The 22521-nt window shown below is 43.5% G+C and overlaps 1 protein-coding gene across 1 annotated transcript in view; it reads right to left on the bottom strand.

Annotated features, from left to right (window-relative positions):
• Window positions 1–4287: 4287 nt before the first annotated feature.
• igfbp2b (insulin-like growth factor binding protein 2b) overlaps window positions 4288–22521 on the bottom strand; it is a gene marked incomplete at both ends in the record, with an annotated part of 33838 nt that continues 15604 nt past the window's right edge. The window contains 3 exons of the mRNA XM_079254770.1: window positions 4288–4446; window positions 12768–12908; window positions 19344–19492. Of these exons, the coding sequence (XP_079110896.1) occupies window positions 4288–4446; window positions 12768–12908; window positions 19344–19492 (449 nt within the window). The remainder of the gene's footprint in view (window positions 4447–12767; window positions 12909–19343; window positions 19493–22521) is intronic.

Raw genomic sequence — 22521 nt, 5'->3', positions numbered from 1 at the left:
GCCTTGGACTGGTGCTCAGCTAACTGGCACACTGGCACATGTATAAGGTTACAAGGCCAAAGCCAGTCAGGAGTGGGCTCATATGATACGCTTTTGGCCAGAACTACAAAGAACTCTTTCTTTCTTTACACCCAAGTCCTGAATCATTTTGATCACAAATCTTTGGTGACTTTTAGTGGGGACACTGGCACTGTTGATACTTTCAGCTTCATGAGAAATGTCAGGCTGTGCATTTAACATGGCTGACATAGCTGTTAAATGTAAACTCGTATATCATGCAAAGGAAATAGTGGAGGAAATCTGAAGCAGCAAAAGCAATGTACATGTTCTGATGTAACTGTGGAAAGATTTTAAAGGTTTCTTTCTTCTTTTTTTTTTTTTTTAACTTGAACTGTCCTGCATTAAAGGTAGCAAATAGTCTGATTGATGTGTGTGCTGACCTAATGTGCTCATTCAAGAGGAGATGAAGACATGATGTAGATGACTTGCCGAAGTTTAAACTGAGCATCAGAATGAGGAAGAAAGATTTACTTGGCTTTAAACATGGCATGATGTTGGTCAAAATATATACTGGGATTTTCACAACAACCATCTCCAGGGTTTACAGAGAAGGTCTGGAGAAGAGAAAATATCAGAGGAGAATGGGCAGACTGGTTGGAGATGATAGAAAGACAACAGAAAGTTCTGTAAGCACTGGTTCCATCCAAGATCTGCAGAACATCGTCTCTGAACACACAACACGTCCAGCCTGGAAGCAGATGGTCTCCAGCAGCAGAAGACCACAGCGGGTTCCCTCCTGTCAGTAAGAACAGGAAACTGAGGCTACAATTCACACAGACTCACCAGAACTGGACGATAGAAGATGGAGAAACGTTGCTGGTCTGATGAGTCTCCAGTTCAGCTCCACATTCACATGGTAGGATCAGAATCTGCTGGAAACATCATGACAACATGGATCCATCCTGCTTTGGAACAATGCTTTAGGCTACAGGTGGTGTCATGGTGCAGGGGATAATTTCTTGTCCCCCATTGTTGCCCTTTTTGTACCATTGTGGAACAGTTTAACCAGCCCAGCCTACCTGAGTCCTGCTGCTGACCATGTCCATCCCTTTCTGAGCACAGTGTAGCATCTTCTGATGGAAACTTCCAGCAGGATGATGCACCATGTCACAAAGCTCACATCATCTCCACCATGACGATGAGTTCACTGTCCTCCAACGGCCTCCACAGTCACCAGATCTCAGTCCAGCAGAGCAGCTTTGGGATGTGGTGGAACGGGAGATTCTCATCATGACGTGCAGCAACTGTGTGATGCTTCATGTCAACATGGAGCAAAATCTCTGAGGAATGTTTCCAACACCTTGTTGGATCTCTGTCACCAAGAATTCCAGCAGTTCTGAAGGAAAAAGTGGTCCAAACAGGTCCTGATAAACTGACTAGTTTATGCTAGCTCAGTGTTATCAGGTTCTTATGTCGCTTAAGTTGCTTTTCTTGCTTCTTGGTTTGTTCAAGCTCAGATCAATGATGCTACAGTGATGACTTATTTGTGGTATGTCTTGATGTTTTGTTTTGTTTTGTTTTTTTCATTAAACCCCAGGTGTTGCTCATCAAAGGAATCTACATCATCCTAAATTCAGATACTCAAAGACATCCTGGCAAAAAATCGTGAAACAACTTTTCATACCTACTCGCCTGATGATTGCTGGGATAGGCTCCAGCCTCCCCAGGATCATTAACTGTAAGTGTTATAGTAAATGAATGAATGAATGAATGAATGAACTTACAAATGACATTACAAAGACTTCAATGTTTGTAGAAAGCCTGATATTTAAGTTGCATCTGCTGAATGAGTTTAACAGTATTTATTAGCATGATAAGATCAGGGTGATTGCCATTTAGGCTACTAATTGAATAGAAATTCACAGAGATAACTGCTTGCCAGAATGAATCGTAATTAAACTGCTTCAAAGTAAAAAACAAAATTTAAATGAAAATTTTTGGAATATCATTAAAATGATTAAAGTAATACTCACGTTCCACCTGTAGGTTTTCTTCCCTTCACCTGAATAATATAGTCAAAGTTCAGTATATTCGGTATATAACTAATCTATGCATTGCATGCATTTTGAACATACTTGCCTTTTGAACACCATATTTTCCTTTAGTTTGAAACATCTTTTTCAACAAGTCCTTCTAATTTAGAGCCGCATGTTCACAAGCTGCAACATTTGAGCAAATGAGTAGCTGCATAGGAACAGATTTAACCAAATATAAGGTCATAAACAGGATCGGAAGTGATAAAAATGATGGAAACTTTTCAAAGACAAAACATAGCCATCCACATTACTGTTGCTGTTGTGATCTTAAAATGAAGTAAAGGCTAAATTCCTTCATCGTTTCAGTCTTTATAATTTTGTGCACACATAACAAAACAAGTTGTTTCCAACTCCTCCATAAAGAAAGTACCTTTGCTACCCTGAAAGCTGCTAGAAGTCTAATTTTTCTGGTGCATACCACTCTCTGCTCTCCAACGCCCCCCCCCCACTATGGCCTGCTACTTTGTCCTGTCTGACTCAGAACCTTTTTTTTTTTACATCTCTTTTCCTCAAATCATGGATCTGATAGGCTGGTCTATCAACTCAAATTTGTCTGGAGATAGTTCAAGGTGTGATGATTTAATTTGGAAGCTGTTGCTGTGAACCGACATGCAGTTAAAGAAGGTGTGGATGGAAGAGAAACAGACCTTCCATTGGCTGAACAAAAGAAATTTCCATCAGAGACAGTTTAGTAAAAATGTTGGCAGTGGTTAAATCATCTGTTTGGTACTTTTAGACAGAAAAAAAAACTGTAACCAGTGTTACTTCAGGCAGCTCAGGATGGGGGATTGGATCAAAGTCAAGATTTGATGCAATCTGTTGGTTTTGCTTCACTAGACATTAATTATGAATTGGCTTGAACTGATGTGTCTATAAAGTGTGCTGAGATGGCATTGTTGTGAAATGGTGCTATAAGGCTGAATTGAATTGAATTGAATTGAATTGAATTCATGCGATGGCATGGTTTTATTTAATGAATAAAGCTAGAGAACATCGTCGTAGGGCAGTGATAGCCAGTGTTAATGCAACAAGAGCCGCACTCAGCAGAAAGCTGCAGCCGCCCCCAAACAAAGCGTTGCTAGGCAACGTATACTACTATGTTGCAAAATCAGAAACACTCAGCTTTTTAGCAAGGAATGGTTATCCTAAATATTGCACAAAGTAATGGAATCTCAGCCCCGTGTCGGGTTCACCACAGAAATCCTCCAGGAGCTGCGAGCTGATCGCTCTGATTGGTTGATGCCCCGTGTCAAGCGGCCAAAGTTCAGCTTTTCCCATCTTTGGCTTTTGACACGTGTTCCGCATGGAACGCTGATGCCCAAAATGCTCAAAACGCGACGCGAGAAAGCTCGATGCCCCCTTGCCGCGCCTCCCCATAGACTTTACATGGAAACCTGCCGCTCTTGACGCTCAAAACGCGTTTGGTCTGAACACACTGTAATGTGCCCCCCAGTGGCATGTGCTGGTATGTAACACTGTAACCAGGTACGTAAATAAATATGTTCATCACAGAGTCAGACTGACTATGAGCATAATCTTGGAGTAAGAGGCTAAATGCATGTGCATCATTATCTTTCTCCACCATTGTTGTGTTGCATATTGCAAACATGCAGCCCCCATGACCAATCGATAAAGGACCAAAATGAAGACAATGACAAATTTTACTTGGCTTTATTATTTTTTTCATATACATTTATAGTCATGTACGTATACATACATACATACGTATACATCACGTATCCTCACTTGTTTTTTCAAGAAATTTTTAATAAGTAAATCCTACAAATACTTTTCAAACAGCACCAAATTATTTCCTTAGTTCCATTAACATTTGCTAATAACTACTGTGTCTAGCTGTTAAAATAGCAAACTTTTTTTCTTTCTTTAAAGAAATGAAAATACAAACATAATTGCATTGCTATCCATACCTTGAGTTAGACTAAATCTGATCTTTGTTCTCAGATTGAACAAGTAAGGAAATGTGATCAATGGCAGTTATTGTTGAAGAACAGTGTTATTACTTTGGTGTAGTTAGTATAGCTTAAATTCTAACCTTAAGCCTCACACCATTTAAGAAGCAAAAAACCTTCCAAATACTGAAACTACTGCACATTTTGGAACAAAATGATCCTCTTCTGTAGATTGCTCAAAAAAAAAAAAGCCATCTCAGTGTGAAGTTTGTTTCGGTGTGCTAGTGAAATGTTGCAGCAGTGGACATCACCCTGAGTTCCTCCTGAAACTGGCTACAGTTGGGATCCCCTCGAACTTTAGGTGTGTCTGGTATTTGAACCCCTGTTAAAGGGTTAACGCACCAACACTCACCCCGCTGGCCATGGGTGGACATGTTGCACTGCAAGGAGAGAAGGAAAAACACAAACTAGACAAGTTGGAAAACATTGGAAAAAAGAGGAGGGGGGCTAAGGATGCACAGTGGGAAGCAGGGGATGAGTTAATGAAGCATGGCATACGGTGGCCTGAGATGTGTCTGTGTGTGCATGTTGTGTGCATGTGGATGTTCTAATGGTGGCAGGCCATTGGACGAGAGTGAGGGCTATGGCTCGGGTGGGATGACACTCACCCAATAACAGGCCGTCCTCAGGTCTTGCCCCCTACTCACAACCCAAAACCTACCCACAGCCACACGTTATCACAGACACAAACAGGCACACACACACAGAGCCATGCCAGTATGCTAGCCCCCCCGCAGAGACCCCTCCTCTACTCAGAAATGAGGTCGTACTTGAAGTGGACACAGTTTACGCCGCGCACGTGGGGTGACCGAGTAGGGGGCGGCAAAAAGAATGAGGTGCTGGGGGGAAAAGAAAGGACTTTCCATTTTCTTCCTTGGATGAGAAAGAACAAAAAAAGTGACAGTTACAGTAATTACCGCGCAACAAGGAGGGACAACTCCAAAGAGGAGCCAAGTGTTGAGGAGGTACAGTGTTCCTCCCTGGGAACTGAGGACTCCAGTCAGAAACAATGCTGTTGTTTGTGACCAGTGACGAAAATTGGCCGAGTGGTTGAGAACCCTGCTTTAGGAAATGGTGGCGGCTATTCAAATCTTCTTTTCTGCTCCACTATCTTTGTAAAAGCAACAACAACAACAAAGAAAAGAAAAAGAAAACACTGGATATGTGACCTCGTTTGTCCTCTTCTGTCTGATTTCTATGGATGAGCAGGATTCAAATTCCCCCCAGTCGGAAGCACAGTTCCTCCCTCGGCTTAACAAAAGTCTTCCCATGAAGTACGCCAAACATTTTTATTGCTTTGTAACCTTAAGCTCAGAAGCTTGTTGCCTCATTCATGACAACATCCAACTACGCATGTGTATGTGTGTGTATTTAAAAGCGAAGTGCCAAAGAAGGGAAGGGGGTTGTGTGTGTTTTGGGAAGTGTGGTGGTGCAAACTTGAACAGAAGGCTGAGGGATAAAACGGGAAGTTAAAATAAAATTAAATGTATTGTACATGTAGATCAATTATGGTGATGCTTAATTGCAACAGAAACTTTTTCTAACATTATCAATAACTATTTAAAGTTTTGTAAATCTGAAACACATGAAACTCTACACATTGATGTTATAAATTTCTTCTAAATAAAGACATCCTACTAAGGGAGGGCATATTGATACTACAGAGTTAATTCTTTGACTTTAAAATATTGGATTTGATACTTTTTTGAGGATGGATATTATTCAGCTGATAACAGACCATTTGCTTTCACTACTGAAAATTTATGGCAATAAAGTTGTGTTTAAAGCCCATCAACAGTGTAATCCTTCAGCGTCACATTATCACAGTAGCCTTTTGGACTTTAAGATCTCATGATGAAGCTGCTGCTGTTAGTTAGAATTAGGTTTGTTTTCATGTATTACTGTTTTAATGCTGGTTACTGGACATTATGTTTTATCATATTCATTCATTCATTAACTACACCACTGGCGACCTGTCTAGGTGTACCCAGCCTCTCACCCAATAAATGCTGGGATATGCTCCAGCTCCTTGTGACCCTTAATTGGACAAAACGGTTAAGAAAATTAATCAATGAATGACTGAATGAGTTTTATTTATATTCCACATGGCCAGGATCTAATGGCATTTTGTCAACAGAAAAACGAGGTGGACAAGATGTTTGTTGCAAATTTGTGACACCAGGCATAAAGAAGATACAAACTGGTTAACATAGTTGACATGCAAGTGAACCATGATGCGGTTTGCTTGTAGTGTGAAAGCAAGCCGACTATCCAGTGAACCAAAGGGAGGTATAGCCCATCCCTCCATGCCCACACTATACTCGTTTGAATCATTTATAGCCAAACAGTATGTGACAGGTCATACGTGCATGTGTGAGCTCATAGTCATGCAAATGAGAGGTTTAAGAAGTGTGAGATGACGCTGATTTGATTGAGAACCTGTAGTGTGTGTGTGTGTGTGTCTGTGTGTGTGTGTGTGTGTGTGTGTGTGTGTGTGTGTGTGTGTGGCAGGAAACTTAGTCATGGCAGTGAGGCTGCATCCCGAAGAGCCGGGTGGATTGATCAAATATCAATAGCATTGCTACCAAAGCTGGTATCAGTATTGTTTGATTCCAGTGACATGAGATCAATAACTAAAAAAGCTTGAATAAAAATGTTATAATTCAAAAGTGTTTTATTTGAGAAAATAATCATAATCATTAAATTAAGGGAAAGTTGTCAAGCAATCATATCAGTATCTGTATCAATACTGATATTTATCTGGATTTACTCGGTTTTACCAAGGCAAAAACTTGGGCATGGGAGGAGTTCGGCGAGGCCATGGAGAACAACTTCTTGACAATTTGTGCAGATGTGCGGTTTTCGTCCTGGTCACAGAACAGTGGACCAGCTCTATACCCTCTTTGGGCTCTTTGGAGCTGGCATGGGAGTTTGTCCAACCAGTCTACATGTGCTTTGTTGAATTGAAAAAGGCATTAGACCGTGTCCCCCGGGGGCTCCTGTGGGGGTACTCCTGGAGTATGTGGTACGAGTTGTCCGGTCCCTGTACAACAGGTGTCAGAGCTTGGTCCGCAATGCCAGCAGTAAGTTGAATTTGTTTCTAGTGGGGGTTGGACTCCACCAAGGCTGCCCTTTATCACCGATTTTGTTAATTAATTTTATGGACAGAATTTCTAGGCACAGCTGAGGTGTTGAGGGGATCCGGCTTGGTCGCCTCAGGATTGGGTCTCTGCTTTTTTGCGGATGATGTGGTCCTTTTGGCACCATTTCCAGCTCTCGCTTAAGCAATTCACAACCAAGTGCGAAGCGGCTGGGATGAGAATCAGCACCTCCAAATGTAAGGCCATGGTCCTCAACCAGAACAGGGTGGACTGCCCTCTCTGGGTCAGGAGTCAGGACCTGCCTCAAGTGGAGGAGTTTAAATATTTCGGGGTCTTGTTCACAAGTGAGGGAAGGATGGAGCGTAAGATTGACAGGTGGCTCGGTGCGGTGTCTGCAGTCATGCGGACTCTGCGCCAGTCTGTCATAGTGGCTAGAAGGCTAAGCTCTCGATTTACCAGTCGATATACGTTCCTACCCTCACCTATGGTAATGAGCTGTAGGTCGTGACCGAAAGAACGAGATCTTGCATACAGGTGGCTGAAATGAGTTTCCTCCGCAGGGTGGCCGGGCTCTACCTTGGAGATAGGGTGAGAAGCTCGGTCATCCAGGAGGGGCTCAGAGTAGAGCCACTACCCCTCCGCAACGAGAGGAACCAGTTGAGGTGACTCAGGCATCTGGTCAGGATGCCTCCTGGACGCCTCCCTGGTGAGGTGTTCCGGGCACGTCCCTCTGGGAGGAGACACCGGGGAAGACCCAGGACATGCTGGAAGGATTATGTCACTCAGCTGGCCTGGGAACGCCTTGGGATCCCCCCTGCAGAGTTGGCAAATGTGGATGGGGAGAGGGAAGTCTGGGCTTCCCTGCTTAGGCTGCTGTCCCATGAACACAGCCCCGGAAAAGCGGCAGAAAATGGATGAATGGATGGATAGATCAATACCAAAATTTGTATTATGGCCCAGTTCCAGCCTCAATAGTAAATGTGCAACTTCATGTCCAGTAGGTGGCAGTAACGCAGCAAAGTTGGTCTGCCAACCTCAGTAAGTATGGACTAATCCCAGCAAAGAATGGGAAGTAGACTGTCCACCTTTTTTTTTTTTTTTGGTAGGACTGTGGTGTTTTTACCATATAATTCTGATAAAAATCGGGTCGTTTTTGCTTTATTTATTGTTGAACAATGTCAAGCAAATCTGGGAGGATTGACTGTTCCTGGTTGTTCTGACACCAGCAGAAAACTTGAACTCTGGAAAGCAGATGAAGGCAAAGAACACAGACGTTTAATTCACGAAAACCGTCCCTGTTCGAGAACTCCAGGTTTACATAGATTCCTGGGCAAGCAGGAGACACGGACGTTCAACAGAAGTTGGTCAATCACAATACAATGATTTTATTCCCAATAACAACACTCTGTAAGTTTACGTAAAAAGTTGTCATTTCAGCTCTAAATTCTGTTTTCAAGCTACTGTTAAACTTAACATGGCGGAGCAAGTTACTATGCTAGTTACTGCTAATGGAGAGAGGAGAGGCTGCTGAGAGTAAATGACTAATTTGAGAGATAGTGTGACTTCTGGACTTTAGTTCAGACCTCAGATTTTGGTGAAAGCATTACATTTGCATAATACATATTATTATAAGAATGTGCTTCATGTTGGACTGAATCACGGAGACATTCTGCTGCTACACTTCAGATGATACGGTGATAATATTGATGTCCGGCCATTAAATCAGACATGCTGTTAACTTTATTGTCCCCACAATTTATTGAAACAATTTTATGCTAGTTTTCATAAGACAGCTCTGTAACCATTGACAGATGCTCAATACACACACAAACGCACTGTTGTTGCAGGCATGTGACATAGAGTTACTCGTAAATGTCCCACATTGCTGCTGCACCTTAACAAAAAGATCTGAAATGTTTCTGTTTGACAGGAACATCTACTACATTATGTGGCTAACCTATCCAGAGCTGAGGTCATTTTGTCCCTCTGACAGACCTGTAGTTCATATTTTGTGTGACTGATTAAACAATCTTGAAAGTAGTAGTCAGTGACTGACTACAACTAAACGATGTAGCTATTACAGTAACGTATTACAGTACTAAGAAGGGAATTGAAAAGTCAAGTGGACTTTTTCTCTCTTGAGTTTTTTTCTCTATTCTGGTTTTTGTTGTAAACAATTCCTAACTAGCATGAAAAACATTTAACTGTGTAACTCAGTAACTGTTGGCCGCTATCTCATGTCATCGGTCCAGACATCCATTCTGCTGTCAGTGTCTACAAAGAGCAGCAGATACCAGGTTGCCACCTCTAAATGGCTCAGCTGCACAATGGTGCAACACACAAAACGGCCGTCGGATTAGTCTATAGATGTTCACAACTCTTGTTTACAAGTCCAATTCCAGTTTGCGGTCTTGTGGATCAAGCCAAGTGTCAAGTCACTAGTTGGTCGGCTGTTTGATCTCCTTAGAGGATGCAGTTACAAAATCCCATTAATGTAAAACCTCAAGAGGCTCAGGAGATCACCTCTGCACTAGTGCATTAGAAAAACGTAATTTCTAAAAAGAAAAAAATCATTTTAAACTTTTCAAAAATTAATTTAAAGCCTCAATATTTTATTCAGATACTTGCAGGCACATTTTCCTGACATTCCAAAATAAATAACGTACTTTTCTAATAAACAGACCCAGTAAAACACATTGTTTAGTGGGTCTGATCCCAGTTTTTATCCCAGTTTAACGTCATCATGGTAAAGTCACCATTTATGGAAACTGGTTTCAGTGAATGTTTCATTCTTTTCTCAACAAATTCAAAGGAAACAGTCTGATGGAGTAAGTAACAAGTTGATGTTTGCTCCGCTCGTTAGCATTTATGTAAGCTCGACGCTAACATAGATGCTAGCATTAGCTTTCATATTACAGTGACACACCCCTCCAGGTGTGTTTTAAGGTCAATAAAGTTGGAATCCTTGATTTCGACTATCACAGACACTGCAAACTAAAGGAGTTCTCATTTGTGGAAATGACTGCAGACTGGAGATTAGCCTAAGAGAGGAAATTAGCCTGAGACAGCGAGAGAAAAATGGATTCTCAAGTCTCAAGTCATGGGACCTGAGTTCCAGACTCAAGTCTCTATCTCTGTCAATAAGTCATCTGAACCAGTGGTTCTCAAACTGGGAATTGGGAACCCCAAAGAGGTCACAAAATAATTGTAGGGGGTTGCCAGATGACTGATGAGCTATAACCAACATTCATCAAATAAATTTAGTATTATTACATGGCTGTCTTGATTAAATCATTACTGAAGAGATTAACCTATGACAGTAACACTTTCATTTTTAACACATTAATGTTTAAACAATGGTTAGTACACATTATATCTGAATTTGGCATTATCTTTGCGAGAAGCGGATTTTGGACATGATGCTGAGTCACAGTGGTGCACCTAATCAAATGAAAACCACTTTATCCCTCTTACTGACAGTTTACAGCTGTGCGTTTTGAGGATGGCTGCAGGATGAAACATCTGACACATCTCACAATTACTCACTCAGTCAATGCATGGAGTTGGAGGCTGTGAACACCAACATGTGCTATCTTTGGTTGTGGTTCAAAAACTTTGAGAGTAACTGAAAAAAGAGGCTAACAATGTGAATGACATTTTATTCAGTTAAGTGGCAGAAATGTTTCAACAAGACGCAATGTTACACATTTTACTATGAGCCTAGTTTAGAATCCACACGTGTTCTCTGCACCTGGCTTGTAGCCCCATCTCTTCCATGACAAAAATACCGAACACTCACAGATACTACTAGTTGTCATTCAAACCAGTGTCAGCTCACACACACACACACACACATAGACATCCTTAAAACTTCATTCTGTCCTATATGACATCATCATAAATACCTGCTATAACACTGCTGAATAAGATGTACTCAGACATCTATGGCCTTTGAAGCTTTAATGGTGAGACAGGTATTGAAAAGCTGACATCTGTAGTAAGCCTCTTTTAGTTGAAATAAACATTTCTTTGCAAATTGTGGTCATGTGTTACTAATGCAATAACAACTTGTTTTTGTTTGTGCACCTGGATTCAAGTCTGTCACTTATTATGATTCTGTGATATCAATTACTGTGATATCGAGTGGTGTGGTGGTTAGCGCCATGATCTCATGGGAAGAAGGTGCCATGTTTGGGGGGGTGGGGTAATAATGGTGGCCTTTCTGTGTGGAGTTTACATGTCCACCCTGTGTATGTGTGGGTTCTCTCCATGTACTCTGGCTTTCTCCCACCGCCCAAAGACATGAATGTTAGATTAATTGGACACTCTTAGCTTGTCTCTTCTTGTTGGCCCTGCGAGGGACCACGGTGTACCCTGCCTCTCACTTGCTAGTTGCAACCCTGGGCTAGACTAAGTGGTGCAGAAAATAAAGTAACTATATGAGTTAATTGCAGGAAATGGTTGTAAGAGACCGACCTGCTTATACTTGGGGTACATGTGGAACATTTCCTGGTTTTGAAGGATTTACAGTGTTGGAGGAACAATAATGCTGTGGATCCATTGCTGAATGGCATATGCAAGGTCCTGTCTAACTTATGGTGCATTCACATCAGGATAGTCCGTTAGACAGCCTGACTGGGACTCATTCTTCTGGGGGCAACATTCTTCCCGATCGGTTTTTCATTCATGCTGCACTTCTCAAGCAAATCAAACCTTTGAAATAATGTATTCCACTCTCCTCAAGAGGAGGCGCTGCACCAAGATTTACTGAAGGAGACGAATGAACAGAATGGACAGAAGAAAACTTATTCACTTATTGATTAATTGTGAGCAACCTCAGTTTCTAGTAGATAACGGTAAAGCTTGGAGCCGCATCAAATCCTGGTGGTGTTGGGTTGATTATATTTATATCAGAACTTTTACTGAATTCCTTCACATCTGACAGTTAGCTGCTTCTCCCATTCAGGGATGCTTATCATCCCACACGTCCCCCACACTTTGTTTTCTAGTCCGCTTAAAACGGACTGAGATCTGCATCTGAACAAACCACATGACCTCTGCGAAAAATGTCCACTTCTTTGATTCAAATTGGAATTTGTTGGAATGAGCAGACTTTCCAAGCAGACTGACTAGGGTTCAAATGAAAAAAGGCTCGAGTGAATGCACCTTTAGTTGGTCTACAGTTGAACTGTAGTAAAGCAAAACTCTGTTACATTGTTGTAATTTTAGAATATAGTTTTAAATAAACATTTGTGTTATAACCATGAATTCCCACATCTAAATAATTAAACATGAGTACAAGATTTATAAATCATTATGTTGTGTTTTAATTTACATCTCACACAGTGTTCCGGCTGGCTTGGAGTCTGCACTGAATAAAGTAGTGGTGGGACTAAGAATTGGACCCTCGCCAGTCCAAAATAAAATTTAAAAGAAAACCTTGAAAATTAGGACACAAAATCAGATGCTTCAGTCATATATGAGAAAAACAAATCAGGCAGAAGTCTTTAGGGATTCCTTTCACTGTGTATGTTCTGTTTATCCTCAGATGTCACCAGGTTCTGGATCTGTTTAATATCTAACGTCTGTCCATAGCTCACCTGTTTGAGGTTGTACAGTCCATGTCTGTCACAGTTCGGAAATTTGAGTCCGTACAGGTCCTCCAGCGGGCCTCTGTTATCCTCAGAGCTCATTTTGGAGATCTCCTCTAAGACCTTGTCCAGCTCCTCCTCACAGGCTGTCTGATTTGACAAAAGAAGGTCACTGTTAGTGAGGCAGTTCAGCATAAACAGACACAGACTTGATGTTGCAAAGGTTTTCTGTCCAGGAGACTACAGAATAAAATATCTGCATCTCAAATGAAGATATTTAAAAGCTGACATTTGTGTAGTTTAGCTGATCGAGCGGAAAGTTCAGCCATGATTAGCGATGTGAGTTTGGTGGAGTGGAACATGAACGCAGCTGGTGGCCACTACCACACACAAACCTATGCACACAAGTTAATGCATATACATGTGCACTATTAATGTGCACACTGTTGCTCCTGGAGCACACACAGTTCATTGTGACACACACACAGTGTGTATGACTGTGCTTGTAGGATCAAAGGGGTCCAGTCTTATGATTAGTTGGCTGAGGATGAGAGAAAAGAGCAGGAGGAGGCAGTCTGCCACGAACCTTATCAGACATCTGAACGTATGGATGAAAAGTGCTCTTTCTCTCCCTCTGGGTGTCTCTTTCACACTCTCTCTTACAGTCTTTGACTCCTGTCTTTCTCACTGCCTCATAATGGAGACATGCAGAGGCCTACACGTCATGACACGCAACATCAGGTTTCAGTGTGACCCAAGCGCCCTGGCTACCACACACAGAGGGACAGCTTCAGGGGTTTCATGGTCTTTTTTATGCATTCATAGGTACTACATAGATCTACCACTCATATCACCAAGTCCAGCCGTTCAACTGCTTGTTAACACAAATTATCTAATAAGCCAATCACATGGGAGCAACTTAGCACATTTAGTCATGTAGACATGATGCAGACGACTTGCTGAAGCTCAAACTGAGCTTCAGAATGGAAAAAAAAAAGGAGACGTGGCATGTTTTTATTTACTGGGAATTTCACAACAACCATCTCCAGGGTTTACAGAGAAGGTCTGAAGAAGAGAAAATATCCAGTAAGCAGCAGTTGTCTGGACCAGAATGTCTTGTTGATGTCAGAGATCAGAGGAGAATGGACAGACTGGTTGGAGATGATGGAAAGACAACAGGAAGTCCAGTAAGCACTGGTTCCAACCAAGATCTGCAGAACATCGTCTCTGAACACACAACACGTCCAGCCTGGAAGCAGATGGTCTCCAGCAGCAGAAGACCACACCGGGTTCCCTCCTGTCAGTAAGAACAGGAAACTGAGGCTACAATTCACACAGACTCACCAGAACTGGACAATAGAAGATGGAGAAACGTTGCTGGTCTGATGAGTCTCCAGTTCAGCTCCATATTCACATGGTAGGATCAGAATCTGCTGGAAACATCATGACAACATGGATCCATCCTGCTGTCAGGATCAACGCTTCAGGCTGCTGCTGGTGTCGTGGTGGGAAAAAGATTTTCTTGTCTTTCTTGTCCGCTTTGGTCCCCGTAGTACCACCATGACATGGTTTAACCAGCACAGCCTACCTGAGTGTTGCTGCTGACCATGTCCATCCCACAGTCACCAGATCTCAGTCCAGCAGAGCAGCTTTGGGATGTGGTGGAACGAGAGATTCTCATCATGATGTGCAGCAACTGTGTGATGCTTCATGTCAACATGGAGCAAAATTTCTGAGGAATGTTTCCAACACCTTGTTGGATCTTTGATATCAAGAATTACAGCAGGTCTGCAGGAAAAAATGGCTCCACCATGGCACAAACAAGGTAGAGCTGATAGTGTGTGGATGTACTTAATCTTTTCATATGAAGAGCAGTTATAAAAACAGGTGTTGGATAAATCTGTATTGTTTGCAGCCTCTTATTAAACATTTTTAAACATTGTAATGTTTAGTGTTTGGAACCATTTTCTCCGCAGAGAAGTGGACAGTTTTTGTGAATAAATCTTTGTTTCAACATGGTCTGTAACTCATTCAGATTCGTGGATTTATGTTCTTAGCAGATTTCCCACCCATTTTTACAACGCCCGAAAGCAACGCTAATAAGTTTAAAGTCAGCTGGTAATGTTTGTAAAAGACCTTGTTAATAGAGCTACTTTTATATGTTATACGGCTTCCCATTATTTTATTAATAAATCAAGATAAATGTGTTTTTGATATTTTCTTGTGTCAAGCTAGGTTGTTAGCCACGTCCAAGCATACAGTAAAGGGAAAAGTTTGGCACACCTGGGAACAAACACCATAATAATTTGACTCTCCTGAGCATGTCCACTTCTAGTTTAGGTTGTTTTCCAGTTTCAACACACAGATAAATGAGTCTTTAACTGGCTTGATATTAACAGAACCTGACTACCAGCAGTAGATACCATGGACCAGAGTTGGCATCCCCAATTCACTTCTTCCACAAATACTCTAAGTTGGGCCTGCCTTTGCTCCTACAGCAGCAATAGTTCCTCTCAGCAAGGTAATGGACATTTCATGTCACATTGTTTCTACAGATCTGTGCATCTCCCTTTCCACATCCTAATATCCCAATCTGTTGCTCTGATGCTCCTGAGTTCTTGAGATGAGTCGGTTTTGGACATTGATTATTAAGTTTCTGGGAGTTGCCATGACAAAATGTTGCTTTCGAGGGATGCACGTCATTTAAACTAAATAAAGTAATGAAGATTCGCCAATCGAAGCTTTTCCACACAATCACCCCGCTATCAGCAACCAGGAGCAACAAAAAGCTATGGATTACCGCTGCAGATTAAAGCTTTTCATGGCTCAAAAAGAGTTTTTAATGAGTGAAATTCCCGGTTAATATTGGAAACTTCTGTCCTGAAAATTTCGGCTTCCCTGACTGTCATGCATTTTAAGTTACTGAGCACGCATTTTTATCTCCATTCCCGCAGGATTTAAATGCATTGCATGACTGACTTCTGGCAGAACTGCATGGTTAAGCAGGCGTACAGGTGGTTCTGATAAAGGACTCCGTGAGTATATCCTGGAATATATGAATATACGTTGCCCAGTCAGGCCCAACACACACTCAAGCTCACATTTTATATACAGTTATGTGACATGACCACCCACAATGAAGTGCATCCAAGCTTGACACCAGCCGTCTGAAGTTCCTCCCCTCAGCCAGCTGCTCGACTCCGTTTAATGCTCCCGCTCTTTTGTTCCTCCTAATGAACTTGACATTTTTATTGTACTGCCCAACTTATTATTTTTCTTGCTTTTATTTAGTTTTGTTTTCCTGCAAGCAATTAAGTTAAACGAGGGAGAAAATGAGCAAAAAGCATATCATTGTTTGCATTACTGAGACATACATGGGCCTCCATACGCGTAGCCCCCTGGGTAGAAGCTCATTTGCATGAAACAGAATATTTGCGCTTGTACGCCATCACAGTGAAGGTTGTCAAAGACATGTTTTCATGTTTTTTATGGAGCCACATTTCAGACTGTGAAATGTTGAGTGAGTGCTGAATAATACAAAGGGGGCGGTGCTTGTAGTCTATAGATTACAACTGCCAACGTACTTTCAACCATGCAAAGAAAAACAACATCCCTGTTCAAGAATATAGACGCTTGTTATGAGAATTTGTGATAAAACAACTCTGCCCCCCTAAAAGTACCTTAAATTCAGAGCAGTCGAGTTAATAAAACAAAAACAAAAACAAAAAAAACAATAACCAGAAGAATACAGTCTGTGATGTAGAAAATGTCATTTTTAGGAATTAAAGATAATAAAAGATCATCTGGTTCTTATAAAGTAAAAAAAAAAAAAAAGTTGATTTTAGAGTGAAGATGCAAAACAAAACTAAACCAAAATGCAGAATCAGTGTGTAAAAACTAAGTCCATCCATAAGCAGCACCCAAGTGTTATTAAATAAATACTATCAGTTAATTGATCAACAACATAGAAACAAAAAGATTTAGTTAATCAGACCAAAAGCAGAACTTTAAAATTCAACATGTTGGTTTACCTAAAATTGTTTTAACACAGTTGGTTGTACACACTCTAAAGTTTCATCTTTTAAAAATAGAAAGGTAGAAATGTATATTAACCAATTAAAATGCCAAAAAACTGCTTTAGAATGACATATTTTTGTATCTTTTGTTCTGAGCTTCAGAAGTCCTGACTGAAAATCAGCCAACTGAGACTGAATCACAAGTCCGGGTTGTTCAAACCATCTCCAGGTTGTCTCTCTGCATCTTTGTCTCACAAAAACACCATGTAAGTCACATAAAGACAATAGCACAGCAAGGAATTCAGCTATTTGCAGGTATAATGATGGCCCAGTTAAAAAGTCAGCAGTGGCAGGATGCCGACTGGGATGGGGAACAGCGGTCCAACTGGTCCAGCTGGGCTTGTAACTAGTAATAAATTAGCACTAATGTATCATATTTATGTCTTTTATCATAGTTCTTCTTCCATTGAACTGATATGAAACTTAGCCTGAAGAGCTAAAGCTATATCATATATTTTAAGATTTTAAATATTTTTTTATTTTAAATTAATAAAATCAGAAGCAGTTGCTGCTGTGCATCAGTCTAAAAAATTCTACAAGCTTCCAAACTAGACTATTTTCCAGCTGTGAGAAAGATTATTCACGATGACAAAACATCTGAGCAGAGGTGGGTAGAATAGCTACTACTCCGGTAAGAGTCATGGTACTTCAATGGCAGTAATGCTCAGTTAAAATGTTGTTAAAATAAATACTTAAGCAACGTTAAAAAGATTTTTGGGGAAAAGAATATGTGAACATCACTGTGAGCAGATTGTTCTTTTTATATTTATCAAACTGCAGCATCTCTGGTAAAAATAAAGCATGTCTAAATAAATAAATAGTGAAAAATAAAAAATTAAAATAAACAGTTGAATGTTTACCAAAGTAAGTGTAGGTACTGAAAACTACTCTTAAGAGCTCTTTTATTTAATTATTTTTTGCAAAACATACTTTGGTGAACTATAATGGAGTAAATGTAACTGGTTACCACCCACATCTGCATCCATGACAGGACTGGATGTCCCAGAAAGTTCACCTCGTTGTTTCAAAGCAGTAAAAAGCTCCATGTCAGACTCTGGATACACCAGCTAGCATGCCAAATGCTAACGTTCACAACAGCACAAGAAGAAAAAGACTAGAAGTGCGGCTTGTTTGGAAAGGTCGCTAGGAAAAAGAACAGCTTAGTTTGGTTTTTGCGTGGTCCGTTCTAGAGTCCGGTTTTATTTTGAAGTTATTCTCGCTGGTGTATTTGGCTTCCCTCTTCCTGTTCAACAGTTCACCTTGTTTCTTTTAGTTCATTCAGTCCACCTGTGTCTTGTTGGTTGTTCTGTGTATGAATACAACTTGGTTTCAGTTTTCATTTGCCAGTTCTTTGTAGTTCTCCCCTGTTGTTCTTCAGTTCATTAAAGTACGAAGCATTTCCTCGGCCTCCTGCCTCTCCGTCCTGCGTTTGGGTCCACATCTCCACCACTGCCTCCATGACAGGTTTGCAAAGCTGCATCTAAACAAACCACATGACCTCTGGAACAATGTGTTCGTTGGACAAACCAGACAAAAGTGGAAATGTTTGAAAAGCACAAACACTCTAAGTGTAAAGCACAGTGATGGAGTAACAATGATCTGGGCTTCTCATGCTGCCTTTCAGCAACAGAGTCGGCTGCTAGTCAGTACCACAGAGTGAAATGCGAGGCCGTCTGTCTGATGGCTAACTCTTGGCTAAAGCTGGCTCACACAGCAGACCAGTGGTCTTAAACACAGCTGTGGTGGGAGCTTCAGAGAGCTTCAGAAAGCTGTGCAGAAGAAGAATGAACCGGCACCCTGAGAGCCTGATAACATCACGGAGAAAGTCGATAACCTCCAGTTATTGCTGCTGTTGAGTCATGAGATGTGTTTCCACGCTGTTGCTGTTGCTGTTACTGATTTTGTTTCATGAAACAAATAGTGGCAGGATGACGATCCATCATGTCTTCTTGTTGTATGGTAAAGGACCAGATGGTGTTTTATACCATCCTGATGGCTAAAACCTGAGACCTGGAGCTGTGTTTTTCATATGACTGTTGTCAGCCATAAACGGTGTCCACACGAGGACGAACAAGCGGATACCTCAGCATGTCTGACCTCAGTGTTTCTCATGGAAAATCAGCTCAGGAGACCTTTGTGCTGAACATTGGCCCATACAGTATGTCTGCCTGAAGCAGAGAGTGCCCAGAGGAGGGCACTAATGTACCAGGCCCACAGTGTCACTGCTGGTGTGTGTGTGTGTGTGTGTGGGTGTGTGGGTGTGTGTGTGTGTGTGTGTGTGTGTGTTGCCTCTGGTCAGACTAAGGACTTCATAGCAGCCTTATGAGCACAACTAAAGCCCACATGACAGAAGATGCTGTGAGGGGAGAGAAAAGTCCACAGCAGCAAACAAAACTCTACTTTTATCAGATTTTATTTTCTACATGGTTGCTGACAAGTAAAACATCAGAGGAGGTCTTATTATGGTCTGATAAGTCTGTGTGGATGCAACATAAACTGAAGTCCCAACCTGTGGCTGAGTGGGAGGACAAACCTCCAGCTGGTTGGTTTTCATCTTGGCTTTGCGGTCATGCTGGTGCTGTTTGATGGCGAACTCCTGCCAAAGCCAGGCATCTATGGTTGGTCTCTTGGTGAGCGGACTTTCAGTCCCAAGCACCTCTGGAGTTAGAAAATAAATAAATACCTTAGTAAACAATATAAGACACTCTCTTATTATGTAACATTTAATCTGAATGCTACAGATAATTTAAAAACAGTTTTAAAGCATGAAACAGTTTGTAAAATCGTCTTTTTTTCATTAGTAAAAACAGTGCTTTTATTGTTCCAGGCCCAGTTCAGCATTACCACACACACTTAGAAAAGTCTAAAATAGGACCATATGTGCTGGAAAAGTGTGAAATAAACCTTCCACTGGAACCTTTTGTCAGTAGTTTAACCTCCATCCATCCATCCATCCATCCATCCATCCATCCATCCATCCATCTTCTGCCGCTTATCCGGGGTCGGGTCGCGGGGGCAGCAGCCTAAGCAGGGAAGCCCAGACTTCCCTCTCCCCAGCCACATTTGCCAACTCTGCGGGGGGGATCCCGAGGCGTTCCCAGGCCAGCCGAGAGATGTAATCCCTCCAGCGTGTCCTGGGTCTTCCCCGGGGTCTCCTCCCAGAGGGATGTGCCCGGAACACCTCACCAGGGAGGCGTCCAGGAGGCATCCTGACCAGATGCCCGAGCCACCTCAACTGGTTCCTCTCAATGCGAAGGAGCAGCGGCACTACTCTGAGCCCCTCCCGGATGACTGAGCTCCTCACCCTATCTCTAAGGGAGAGCCCGGCCACCCTGCGGAGGAAACTCATTTCAGCCGCCTGTATACGAGATCTCGTTCTTTCGGTCACGACCCACAGCTCATGACCATAGGTGAGGGTAGGAACGTAGATCGACTGATAAATCGAGAGCTTCGCCTTCTGGCTCAGCTCCTTCTTCACCACGACAGACCGGCGCAGAGTCCGCATTACTGCAGACGCCGCACCGATCCGTCTGTCGATCTCACGCTCCATCCTTCCCTCACTCGTGAACAAGACCCCGAGATATTTAAACTCCTCCACTTGAGGCAGGACCTGACTCCCGACCCGGAGAGGGCAATCCACCCTATTCCGGCTGAGGACCATGGTCTCAGATTTTGAGGTGCTGATTCTCATCCCAGCCGCTTCACACTCGGCCGCGAATCGCTCAAGCGAGAGCTGGAGATCACGACCAGATGAAGCCAACAGGACCACGTCATCCGCAAAAAGCAGGGACCCAATCCTGAGGCCACCAAGTCGGATCCCCTCAACCCCTCGGCTGCGCTTAGAAATTCTGTCCATATAAGTTATGAACAGAATCGGTGATAAAGGGCAGCCTTGGCGGAGTCCAACCCTCACCGGAAACGAATCCGACTTACTACCGGCAATGCGGACCAAGCTCTGACACCTGTCGTACAGGGACCGGACAGCTCGTACAAGGGGGTCCGGTACCCCATACTTCCGGAGTACCCCCCACAGGAGCCCCCGGGGGACACGGTGGAATGCCTTTTCCAGGTCCACAAAGCACATGTAGACTGGTTGGGCAAACTCCCATGCCCCCCCCCCAGGACCCCAGAGAGGGTATAGAGCTGGTCCACTGTTCCGCGACCAGGACGAAAACCACACTGCTCCTCCTCAATCCGGGATTCGACTATCCGGCGGACCCTCCTCTCCAGGACCCCTGAATAGACCTTACCAGGGAGGCTGAGGAGTGTGATTCCTCTGTAATTGGAACACACCCTCCGGTCCCCCTTCTTAAAAAGGGGGACCACCACCCCAGTCTGCCAATCCAGCGGTACTGCCCCCGATGTCCACGCGATGCTGCAGAGGCGTGTCAGCCAGGACAGCCCCACAGCATCCAGAGCCTTAAGGAACTCCGGGCGGATGTCATCCACCCCCGGGGCCTTGCCGCCAAGGAGCTTTTTGACCACCTCAGCGACTTCAGCCCCAGAGATAGGAGAGTCCACCCCTGAGTCCACCAGCTCTGCTCCCTCATGGGAAGACGTGTTGGTAGGATTGAGGAGGTCTTCGAAGTATTCCCTCCACCGACCCACAACGTCCCGAGTTGAGGTCAGCAGCACCCCATCTCCACTGTACACAGTATTGATGGAGCACTGCTCCCCCCCCCCCCCTGAGCCGCCGGATGGTGGACCAGAATCTCCTCGAAGCCGTCCGGAAGTCTTTCTCCATGGCCTCGCCGAACTCCTCCCATGCCCGAGTTTTTGCCTCGGCAACGGCCGAAGCCACATGCCGCTTAGCCCGCCGGTACCCATCAGCTGCCTCCAGAGTCCCACAGGCCAAGAAGGCCCGATAGGACTCCTTCTTCAGCTTAACGGCATCCCTCACTGCTGGTGTCCACCAACGAGTCCTGGGATTACCGCCACGACAGGCACCAACGACCTTGCAGCCACAGCTCCGGCTGGCCGCCTCAGCAATAGAGGCACGGAACACAGCCCATTCGGACTCAATGTCCCCCGCCTCACCCGGGACATGTTCGAAGCTCTGCTGAAGGTGGGAGTTGAAGCTCGCTCTGACAGGGGACTCAGCCAGACGTTCCCAGCAGACCCTCACAACACGTTTGGGCCTGCCAGCTCTGACCGGCTTCCTCCCCCACCATCTGAGCCAACTCACCACCAGGTGGTGATCAGTTGACAGCTCCGCCCCCCTCTTCACCCGAGTGTCCAAGGCATGTGGCCGCAGGTCCGACGATACGACTACAAAGTCGATCATTGAACTGCGGCCCAGGGAATCCTGATGCCAGGTGTACATATGGACACTCTTATGCTGGAACATGGTGTTCGTTATAGACAATCCATGACGAGCACAGAAGTCCAATAACAAAACACCATTTGGGTTCAGAGGGGGGGGACCATGCCTCCCAATCACTCCCCTCCAGGTCTCGCTGTCATTGCCCACGTGAGCATTGAAGTCCCCCAGCAGAACAATGGAGTCCCCAGAAGGAGCACCCTCCAGCACTCCCTCCAAGGACCCCAGAAAGGGTGGGTACTCTGAAATGCTGTTCGGTGCATAAGCACAGACAACAGTCAGGACCCGTCCCCCCACCCGGAGGCGGAGGGAAACTACCCTTTCATCCACCGGGGTAAACCCCAACGTGCAGGCACCAAGCTGGGCG

Source organism: Telmatherina bonti, assembly GCF_933228915.1.
Source record: "Telmatherina bonti genome assembly, chromosome: 15".
NCBI classification, from domain to species: Eukaryota; Metazoa; Chordata; class Actinopteri; order Atheriniformes; family Telmatherinidae; genus Telmatherina; species Telmatherina bonti.
This window is presented reverse-complemented; position numbering and strand designations above follow the sequence as displayed.